The sequence below is a fragment of the Danio rerio genome, chromosome 16 (genome assembly GCF_049306965.1).
Source record: "Danio rerio strain Tuebingen ecotype United States chromosome 16, GRCz12tu, whole genome shotgun sequence".
NCBI classification, from domain to species: domain Eukaryota; kingdom Metazoa; phylum Chordata; class Actinopteri; order Cypriniformes; family Danionidae; genus Danio; species Danio rerio.
This window is the reverse complement of record NC_133191.1, coordinates 20,878,038-20,890,228: the sequence shown is the minus strand read 5'-3', so window position 1 is coordinate 20,890,228 and position 12,191 is coordinate 20,878,038. Positions and strand designations below refer to the sequence as shown.

Genomic DNA, 12,191 nt, shown 5'->3' with positions numbered 1-12,191 from the left:
TTTTATATTATATATTTTAAAATTCTCTACAAAAGTTACACTTAAAAATTGCTGGATCATTTTAATCCAATTCTATGTGTACTATATGGACTAAACCAACTGCTGGGTTACTTTACATATTAAATGAATAAGACCAAGTTTAACCCAATGTTTGATTTAGTCCATATATTTTACCCAATTTGGGTTAAAATAATCAGCTAATTTCTTTAGTGTGTGCGCTCAGATGCGTTTCAGATTTTCTAAAGACAAACACGGAAAAAAAACAGCCTATCATTTAACGTAATTGTTTTAGTGAGAAATTAATGACGTACAATTTTTAGCATGGTCTAAAATTTAGGCAATTTGAACTCTTTATTAATTTTGAAAATTAAACATTTCGTAAAGCAAGTACAGAAATCTAAATTCAACATTATCGCACATAATTAATTTTTTAAATGACTGGATAATTTTACGTTACAGTTTTTTATTTATTTTTATTTTAACAAAGATTTGAAAAAAGACTGCAGACATTGTGTCTATATTTTTATTACTAAAAGAATGTGTAACTTAATCAATTAGACTAAAATAAGTTTTTTTTTTTTTTTCAAAATTTAGCAAATAATAAACTTTAATTTACCAAAGCTGCTTCAATTTGTGGCTTTGACAACAACTGCAGATTTTAACATGTTAACATTTTTATTTTGTTCTTCAAAAGGTAATGCAATGTCGTAACAGGTCCTGCACTACAGATCACATTTTATTTTAAAGAAGTAGGACGGCAAATCGTTCACTGTGACTGAATCCATGTTGACTTTATTGAGTGGCTTTACTTAGAAAGCCAATTTCTTAAATGAACGATGTGAAAATAACGCTCACCGTACATGTGCATGCTTACATAAATTAGAAAACGTGGTGAAACACTGAATTCTGAATTTAAAAAATCATACAAATCATTTCAAAGTGCGTCTTTAACAGACCTCCAAAAATCAAGTCCAACTCGTGGATAAATATGACGTATTTCTACACAAAAAACCCAACCAAAACAAAAAAATAAAATAAAATAAAAATAAAAAATAAACACCCCCGTACAGTTTTGGATATTTACTACAGTCAATATATGCAACTAAAATACTATTCAAAAAATTTGCGTCTTTAACAAATACATACCCAACTTTTACATCAGTGTGGAATAACCTTCTATTCTAATCTATTTTATGTTCAATATGTACATTCTTTTGCAGCAACAGGAAATAAGTACATGTCATACAAACTTAGAATTCGTAGTCTGTAGTTTTGACAAAGACCAATGTGCGATATAGATACTATTTTTCGAATATTAAAGAAATGAACGTGAAAATGACAAAAAAGGTATATTAAACACTACGGCAATGTATCCTTAAGGAATTGGATTTTAGCAGTGTTTGTGAATAAAGTGCCACAGTTTGGTTTTGAGAAAGAAAAAAGTTAGCAATGACAGGCCACTTCACCGATGGGTAAAATACAAATTTCTCTCTCTCTCATTCGGTTTCATAACAACAGTAAGTAGCCTAAATAAAATAAAATTGTTCGTCAAATACCCACCAGAATGCACATATCAGACTATGTGCATTTCAATATTTCCCTAATTTACCAAATTCGTGTCACAGAATCTGTGCAAACCAAAACAGTCTTACTTCAATGTAATTACATTTTAATTGTAAACTGAATCACTTTACAACATCCACGTGAAATGGCCACACGGTTCCTTCTCAGGTGACACTTTATAATAACTTTAACTGTTAACAAAAAAAATATAGGCCTAATTAACATTCATTAATGTACATTCAACTAGTTAAAAAGAAATGAAACTTTGGTTCATGTTGTTTCATGTAGGTTATTCATATTTGAATGTGCATTAATCGGAAACTTGCAAAACATTTTAGATTTTTTGTTAACTTGAAAGTTTTTAGAAAGTGTTTCCGAGCGAACAGTACATTTTCTGAGGCGTCAAATACGTTACTAGTCCATTCGAGCTTGGCATTTAGAGCGGGATTAATCGAGGGAGCTTGCACGGCCGTTCATTCCAGTGGTCGGGACAGACTCGGGGGCTTGCAACAGGTCAGGCGAATGGCATGAGGGGCTACCGGGCACACTGTGCTCGCTGTCGGTGTCACTCCCTCGTTTCCCTCCACTCGCCCCAGACCCCGACCCTGACGAGCCCCCAGCACTGTGCGTTTTGACATGTTTACTGAGGTGGTCACTCCGCATGAAGCGCTTGTTGCACACGGGACAAGCGAAGCGCTTCTCGCCAGTGTGCGTGCGTAAATGTCGCTGGAGCTCGTCGGAGCGCGTGAACCTCTTTCCACAGAATAACCAGTTACACACAAACGGCCTTTCCCCGGTGTGCCACCTCAAATGAGCCTTGAGGTGAGACGTTTTGCCGTACACTTTCCCACAGCCAGGGATGTGACAGCTGTGCAGCCCCTTTCTGCGGAGGCTTGCGCCGGCCGGACCCAGCCGCTCAGCTTCTTGACAGTTCGGACAGTCGCACGTCGCTCTGCCCGAGTAGCGCCGCGCGGAAGACCGCGGGGACCCCGCCAAAGAGGCCGTCGGACCCCCTGTCAACATGGAACCACCCGCTCCACCCAGAGGAGAAGGACTGGAGTCCGGGTAAGACGAGAGAACCGGTTTGAATCCGTCCATGAGGTGCTGCCCGGTGGTGAGGAGATGCGGGGACGCGCTGGTACTGAAGGCAGAGTGGCTTAAACTCGAGTAGTCTGAGTTGTATCCGCCCAGAGGAGAGTGTAAAGAAGTTTGCAGCCCACCGGAGTGTAGGGACGTCTGGAGCGCAGCTCCATTCGGGTTCTGCACATCAATCCAACCGGCTCCCACGTCCCACCACGCGGACGCGCCCGTGGTGCCCACATCCCCCGTGGGTATGCCAGGGTGTGAGGACTTGAACCACGACTCGTAGGGATGCGCCACGCTCATTCTCGGGTAAATGCTCTGCAAACTGTCCACGGATGTGTGCACTTTTGAAATAAACATGGGTTGGTGGCTTGGCTCTTGGGAGTTATTTGACACAGAAGTCTGGAAAACGGAGTAGTCGTTTCCGAAGTGGGAGTTGGACGAAGTACCAGAAGTTAAGGAAAAGGCACTTGATCCCGTAGAAGTGTTCGTGCCAAAAGAGTCGCTTAAACCACCACCATTCCGAGTGAAAGAGGATAAACTGGATCCTAAACTACAGCTGCTGGCTGTCGCTCGTTTCCACGGGTGGAATCCTTTTCCGAACGAAGATGAATTATCCGAAATCGAGGAAGGAGAAGGACTCGGGCTCCCGATTTTGTTACACGTCGCAGCCAACATGGCTAAAGGAGTCGACCCCAATCTCGGCTCCTCCTGAAACAACAACACCAACAAAAAAGCAGTTAGAAGGTAAGTTCAGACTTTGTTTCGGGGAACTGGGGGAATTAAAAGAACAGTTTTAACGGTTTACTCTTTTAACCAACACACCTGAAGAATGGTAGCGAAGAACAGTCAACTGAAACAGCCAATTGCACACGCAACACAAAAGCGAAAACGCAGCATAGAAATAGCAATATGTGTTATACATACAATGTCGTAGTTGAGAAATGCAACTCCTGCTCCTTTCTCTCGCTTAAAACATAATCAAGTGACTCTCTCCCCGGCTGACCAAAGAAATTTTAATCCCCACTGCAGGACAATAAAGGAAACTAATTAAACCAGCACGAAACTCCTTAGACTCACCCCTAGAAGTGAAGTTGCCATCACAAAAGTGCCCTCCTCAGAGGATCTTTTTATATTTATGAATCAGAGCACTGTTTTTTTAGAGGTGTGCAATACAATGATGCGGTCCGCCCATTCCAGCACAATTGTAGCTCCTCTCACGGCTTTGAAGTGCCGCTGTGACACGGGCGACCAATCAGGAGAAGCCGTACCTTCACGCGGCCACATTCTAGCGTGAGGTCATCGATAGAGCACTTCAGACAAGATCTCCACCCCTTCCAACACCCCCCTCATAATAAAACTCAACTTAAATAAGAAGGACTGCAAGTTTTAGGGAAAACTTTTCAATTCTTTTGTACAGGGGTTAATAAGGTTACTGGACCCCCTGATCCGTTATGGATTATTATTATTATTGTTGTTGTTGTTGTTGTTGTTATTATTATTATTATTATTATTATTATTATTGTTGTTATTATTATTATTATTATTATTAATAATAATAATAAATCATTGTATATAGTTTACTACAGAATGTGATGAAGCTAAAATAGCAATTTAAAGTCATATCACTTTTACAAGTTGTTGTCATTGTCTTTCAAGTTGTAGATTGTCGTCAACTAGTTTAGCACTTATGCTGCAGTCCTAAAATAATGGTCCTATGGGGTTTTCGCATATATGCCCAATAAATATTTTTGTTTCCTAAAATTACTCCTAAACAGTTCTTAAAATATCTATTTTTTTGCGTATAGTGAGAACACTTTTTAAACTTAAAACAACGTTTTGTGCCACACTTCATTTCCTGTAATAATGCAATAAAAGAACAATTTTGAAAACTGATTTTCTTTTTAGGGTAAAAGTGTGTTAATAATCTGAATAAAGTTTTTCCACTATAAAGAAACTTTTGTACATTTGAAATGTTTTATGGATTTCGGGCTTTTCATGGAACCATATGCCAAACAAATAAGCTTTATTTGAAAGAGTATGAAATGAACAGCTTGCCTTAAAAACCACTTCCGCTGGTCTTTAATTGTTTGACAATAATAATTATGCTTCATAAATTAAGACGTTTAATAAAACTATAACAAAAAACAAAAAGTTTACAATCTAAGCTACAAATCCAAAATGCGCATGTAGATTTTATATTTGCTTAAAATACATATGCAATATTCATTGAGGGAAGAAACCATATATATATATATATATATATATATATATATATATATATATATATATATATATATATATATATATATATATATATATATATATATGTATATATATATATATATATATATATATAATTTCGGCTTGACTCTATATAAACTTAGTTTAGAATTACTAACTTGCTCTTTTCCTCTTTCCACACACTCACTTTATTTTAGACAGGACTGGCATTGTCCGATAAATATTGTTGAAATTCAAGCAAATTAACTCAGTGAACCTATTAATTCAAGTTGGTCACTAAAAATCATTTCACCTAATGCGTGTAAACGTATTTACAAGGTGGAACATGGCTTTTGTGTTCTGCAAACTCTCAACAGCAATACAGTGGATGGCTATTGATATCACGACGATGAATGCAGAAATGCTCTCAGGATAATGATGTAGCCCTGGCTACTCTATTTACATGCGTCGTGGACTGGAGGCATAAATTTCATTTGAATTTCAAATTTAATAAAGCGGGAGGTTTTTAATCATGAGAAGTTTTATTTGTTTGATATTAACATTCTTATTGACCGGCTCCGTTGACCAACTTGGTCATTATAGGACAGCAAAAAGTTAATTAAAACGACCGAAGATTATTCATCAAATCATCTGCCTCCGCCGTGTCGCCTCCTTTATTGCTGGAAGTGATAGATGGCCGATCAGATTCATTTCTCTGTTTCTTCGATTTGAACAACACTTCTCTTGTTTCCTTTACATGGCTTATGTCCTTTCTAAATCGAGAAATCGAGGAACAAGAGGCAATTGAACACAGAATGAGGAAAATCATATTATTAAAAATAAGAATTATAAATGCGGAATTTAAAAAATTAAATAAGTAAAACAAAAAGGAATTATTTTAGCTGCGTTTTCTTTGGTGGACATTTTCAGTGATTGAAACCAGTTTGTAAAGTAAATTACAGACTTAATATACATAAGATTAAATAATTCCACGTTTAGCAATTGCCTTAAATTATCCAGTAGTTAAAAATAACTTATTTCTTTTTTTTTTATAAAATTTTCTCCAGAAACTTGAATGGTGAGATTGGGATGTAAAATATATATAAGACACTAAAAACATTTTTATTCCACGTCTTCAAGAAGAACAGTCAAATAAACGAAGCAGTGAAACTCCACGTCAAAAAAAATCCATCTATAACTCAACGTGCATGCGCAACCCATGTCAAAATACAAATGTCACACACACACACACACACACACACACACACACACAGACGCACACGAACAAATGTCCCATAAACTGCAGCATTGTTTGATTGCAACAGATGCATGATGCACATACCGTGTCTGTGTCCTCGGTTTATTGATTGACCCCGCGCGCATCTCCTCTAGCACAGCAGAAGGCAGTGGCTCTCGCGCACAGTGAACGCGCAGACCCTGGAAGATAAATGTTACTTTGGGAATTGAGTTTAATTACGAATAACGGAGGAGCCGCTCGGCCACCGGTGGTGTAATCAAAACATGTGTTCATGTCCTCTGACAAGACAGCGCGAGAGATGCGCGAGAGCACAGGATCACAAGCGCATGCAGCAACAGGGGGGTTTTCAAAAGTGCTGGTTAAAGAAAAAAATAATGACTTTTAAATAAAATATGATTAAACACGTAGTCTTCTGGCCAAAATGTGCAAAAATAAACTAATAGCCTACATAATTCAAAGATTAAATATATTTATTTTAAAGCTGAATAAGTAGAGATGAATAAAGGATGCTGTTGAAAAGTGGTTCAAAATTAAAATAAAACTTTTAAAATAAAAATTGAAACGCAACGCTGGGCCGATTTTTATGCATGACTATTCTTTTTTTCCAAAGAAGTTTAATGCTATTTATAATCTAATTAAAAATAAACCAGAAAGAAAGAAAAAAAAAACGAATCAATAAATCAGTCAAACACAACAACAAAAACGTTTGTGCGTGTAATATCCTGCTTTCTTTTCCAAGATGCCACGCAGGCCAATGAGGTTGCTTTTGGCCTGTGAACAGATGTCCCCTTCTCTGCCTTTCTTCTCCCAAATGCATGGGCTACATTACCGTCATGAAATCAAGCTGAAGAAACCTGTCCCGTTCGTGGCCCTAATCATCGCGTTATTCTGGCCCAGTGCGCACGAACAAAATGGCTTTAATATTGCTTGCTCTCAATAATTTTGCCAAAAGAAAAGAGGGGAAGTCAGCGGCTGTGTGTCCCGGAGATGGTGGGAGCACTTTCCTCTTTAATCTTATGATTATCCAGGAAAACCGATGATAATCCACTCGAGCGGTCTACCTGTCCAAGAACATCAGTAGACTAATTACCGGAATTCGAAACTAGTAATAAAGATTTAACACTAAGTTGACGGCATCGATTAACATCAATACGTTCATGAAGGATTTCTGTTTTAAGATTTGATCTATCTATCTATCTATCTATCTATCTATCTATCTATCTATCTATCTATCTATCTATCTATCTATCTATCTATCTATCTATCTATCTATCTATCTATCTATCTATCTATCTATCTATCTATCTATCTATCTATCTATCTATCTATCTATCTATCTATCGTCTGTCTGTCTGTCTGTCATATAAATCCATTGAACATGAAGTCAGTTCAATTTATTTATTTATTTGTGTAATTGTTTGTTTGTTTATTTGTTTGTTTGTTTGTTGGTTTTAAACCAGGAATCGGTGTCTTTACTCTAGGTTAGCCGGCGAAGCAAAATATATTTTACAGATTATTGTTTACAGTAAATAAATTTAAAAGTAAAGAAATAGAAAAAAATAATAATTAAATAAATGTTTTTTGTATATTTAATCAGATTCTGACTTCATATTCAATGGATGTAAATGAATAATAAATTGAATGATATATATATATATATATATATATATATATATATATATATATATATATATATATATATATATATATATATATATATATATACATTATTAATATATATATATATATATATATATATATATATATATATATATATATATATATATATATATATATATATATTACTAAATATACAAATTATTATTTAAAAGTTATTTTTATTTAATTATTATTTATTTATTTTTTGCATGTTTGTTTACCATTCTATTTGTTTACTTCTAAATGTATATACTGTAAATAATAATCTGTAAAATATATTTTTGCTTTGCCCGCTAACTCAGAATAAAGACACCGATTCCTGGTTTAAAACAAACAAACACAAACAAACAAACAAATAAATAAATACATTTAACTGACTTCATATTCAATGGTTTTATATGATCGATAGACAGACAGACAGACAGACAGAGAGATAGATAGATAGATAGATAGATAGATAGATAGATAGATAGATAGATAGATAGATAGATAGATAGATAGATAGATAGATAGATAGATAGATAGATAGATAGATAGATAGATAGATAGATAGATAGATAGATAGATAGATTTAGTATTTGACAATAACCTTTTTCTAGTTGTTATGAATGGTCACCACAGTTGAATTGAGTGTAATGCCTTTTTGTAATATCATCTAAAATCCTGACTGTGGCCGGTCTCTTTCTTTTCAGCAGGAGGTGGGACAGAGAGACCAGATGTCCTTATGTGTGCAGGCCTGCCAAGAGGCTTGAACACTGGAGCCCGATCCACACACAAGAGCCCAAATGTGTGACAAAGGAGGAGCAGGAAGCCTGGCTCTGCCTGGATGAGCCTCAGTCCACATCTACATCCACATCCCGGCCCGCTGAACCAGCAGAGCAGGGCCACGCACCATGTGCTGACGTTCTGCTGGATCACACAACCATAGACATGATCACAGGAGTGTAAACGCTGACATATGATCATCACTAGAGCACCAGTGTGTGTGTGTGAGTTTAAACAGACTCAAACACCTCATTCAGTCCAAACACATTCATGTTGCTTTCCTATATATTTTAACCCCCCTGCTACTCATAGATATAGGTACATCTAATACAGATACTTGCTTATGGGATATAGTTAAAGTCAGAATATTTAGCCCTCCTGAATTATTAGCCCCCATGAATATTTTTCCCCAATTTCTGTTTAACGGAAAGATTTTTTTCAACACATTTCTAAATATAATAGTTTAATAACAAATTTCTAATACCTCATTTCTTTTATCATTGTGATAATGAAAGCACATAATATTTAAAAGATATGTTTCAAGATAGTATTCAGATTAAAGTGTAATTTAAAGGCTTAACTAGTTTACTGTTTTTCTCAGTCACTTAGGTGCATTTCTTACAACAACATTTGTACAACAGTTAATGCATTTGTCAAAACAATCATAACAACCTGCAAAACCTATAGCTGATAACCTGCAAGAGCGTCTCACTTGCTCAAAATAGATTGATCATTCCTGGAAAGCAAGTATTGATGTCAAGGAAAGTGTCAGTGTCATCAAGATGAAAAGTTCTAACACCATTGTTTATGAACAAGATTGTCAAATTGGCTTTGTCATGTTTTTATTACGACTGTTTACTCTGTACATTTTTCCCCTGCAAAAAAGTCAGATTTTAGTGACACTTCCTGAAAATGCTCAAGACAGCACTATATACTATTTGCACAGCCATTTGAAAACTACAGTAAAGGTAAACTTCACTGCATTTAGAGAGGTATCTTAGTACAAGACATGGAATATGTACAGTTGTTGAAGTCAGAATTATTAGCCCCACTAAAATACCCCCCCCCCCCCCCCCCCCGTTTATTTTATTCCCCAATTTCTGTTTAATGGAGAGAAGATTTTTTTCAACACAGTTCTAAACATAACAGTTTAATAGCTCATCTCTATAACTGATTCATTTTAGCTTTGCCATGATATCAGTAAATATTATTTGACTAGATATTTTCAACACACTTCTATAAAGCTTAAAGTAACATTTAAAGGCTTAACAATGTTAATTAGGCTAACTAGGCAGGTTAGGGATATTAAGCAAGTTGTTGTATAACGATGGTTTGTTCTGTAGACAATCGAAAAACAAATTAGCTTAAAGGGGCTAAAAGTTTTGTCCTTAAAATGTTTTTTTTTTTGTTTTTTTTAATTAAAATAAGAATTTCTCTTGAAGAAAAAATATTATCAAACGTACTGTGAAAATTTCCTTGCTCTGTTTAATATCCTTTGGGGCATTTTTAAAAAGAAAAAAAATGAAAGAGAGGCTATCTTCAACTGCTCTTTGCAATTCTAATTTATTTACAGCACTGTGCAAAAGAATAAATACACCCTTATTTACAACCAACATAAACTCCCTTGTAAACACTATCACAGTACATATTGTAACTGAACTTACAACATACACTGGTCTGCAAATCATTCATGAAATTGTTAAATTTAGAAGACATTTTCCGGGAAAGTAGGATTCAAAAAGTTGCTTGAAAGATTTTGAAAACTATTTCAACATTTTTGTATGTAATGACTCAAGTAATGAAATGAGGACTATTCGTTTTACAGTTTTTCTTGATTGCATTGAGGCAGCCATCAACTGAAACTCTACATTTTCGAAACAGTTAACACACAGGCCTGAACAGCGGCACTCATGGTCAAAATGACACATTTTGTTTGCAAAATGCATATACCGTATCAAAACATTTTAAATATGCAACAAAGGCTAGTTTAACCTTCAAACAAAACAACTTGCAAACAAGTATATGAGCTCTTTCAATTAATCATTGCATAATAAACAACAAAATACAAAATACAGAACTCAGTGTGAATCAGTGCACCATTGCTTGTCATTGTAGCCTATTGCCAATGCCATTTGTTGTCTTTTTATTTGGGCTATCAAAATTGCCTTATAGCAAAGAATTGGATCCAGAATAAATGATTATTTTAACTCTTACAAAGAATTACATAAGCAAATGATAATGTTATTAAACAGCAGAGAGTTGTATGAAAGCAATTGATGCATGTCCAAAAGCATTTGCAATTTGTTGAAAGGAATGAAAAACTGCTATTATGATGTGCACAAATCTAAAGAGTGTCATGAATGCACCAAAGCGACTGAGAAGAACTCTAATTAGGTTAACTATTAACTAACCATAATTAGATTTGTTCTGTATAACCACTATTGTTTATGAAGGCTTAAAATTTTGACCTTAAAACATGCATTTATTTTAGTTGAAATAAACTAAGACTTTCTTCAGAAGGAAAAATAAAATAGTGGAAATACTTTGAAAATGTTCTTGCTTAAACATCATTTGGGAATTATTTAAAAAAATAAAAAAACAAAACAAAAGGAAGACGAATCATTTTGACTTCAACTGTAAATCTGATAAGCATCTGTAATACTAATGCAAATACTTTTGATGGTGTATAGAAATTTATTCCTAGAGGGGCTAATACTTTTGACCTTAAAAATAAATTTTTTAAGAATGAATTTAAGAATGATTTTTATTCCAGCCAAACTAAACAACAAGACATCAGAAAAGTTCTTCTCTTTGTTAAACTTTAAACTTTCTTTTTTAAAACTTTATAAAACTTTTTAAAATTTAAATTAAAAATCTAATCATGTTAGGACTAATAATTGTGATGTCAAACAACTGTAAATAATGCATTTAAACATAAAATCTGACCTTGGACCATTCAGATTTATATATATATATATATGTGAGGGGAGAGTAGTCTTGTTTCAAAACATATTTTTTTTTTTTTACTGACCAAACTTTTGACCAGTAATGAATTTACCATGTTGTGGTCATATTAAGGCTGGTTATTAAAGTTCTTGTAATATTTGAGACAAAAAACAAATATTTTAAACTCAAAATACAAAATACACAGCCTCACAAAGTATTGTTACAAATTACATCGGATTATTGCTTTAGTCGATGACAAAATACCTTAAAAGTAATTAAATAAAAAGCATTTTCTTCAGTTTCAGAAGTTAATCCAATAAATTACAGTATGCTTTTAATGGAAGTTGAGTGAGAAAGTACATATATTTTATATAATATAGTCATAAAGATAATATTAGTAGATAATATTTCAGATGTGGAAAAAGTTAAACTAAAAAAAACAAAAAACGAAACAACTAAATATATAGATGGATGGACAAAATTGATAGATTATGAATGCATATAATCAAAAATATGATTTACTTTTGATAATACAGTGATATATATTTAAATATAAAAATGCAGGTTAGGGTATCACATTTTTATACAATTTAGTACAGGGAAACAATAATAATAATAATAATAATAATAATAATAATAATAATAATACTAAATGGATATAATTGATAAACGAATGAATATACATAGAAATACA

At 34.2% G+C, this 12,191-nt stretch overlaps 1 protein-coding gene and 1 long non-coding RNA gene across 5 annotated transcripts; one reads left to right on the top strand and one right to left on the bottom strand.

Annotated features, from left to right (window-relative positions):
- Positions 1-769: 769 nt before the first annotated feature.
- Positions 770-6,407, bottom strand: sp8b (sp8 transcription factor b). 4 transcript variants are annotated; one of them, XM_021466623.2, is made up of 2 exons: positions 6,212-6,407; positions 770-3,357 (listed from the first exon to the last, which is right to left on the bottom strand). In XM_021466623.2, exon 2 carries the CDS (start codon positions 3,322-3,324, stop codon positions 2,011-2,013), a length of 1,314 nt encoding a protein of 437 aa, XP_021322298.1. In that variant the 5' UTR covers positions 3,325-3,357; positions 6,212-6,407; the 3' UTR covers positions 770-2,010.
- On the top strand, positions 2,765-9,999 carry LOC141378076 (uncharacterized). Its single transcript, XR_012391692.1, has 2 exons — positions 2,765-3,393; positions 8,479-9,999. It is a non-coding gene; the product is annotated as an uncharacterized lncRNA (long non-coding RNA).
- The last annotated feature ends 2,192 nt before the right edge of the window (positions 10,000-12,191 follow it).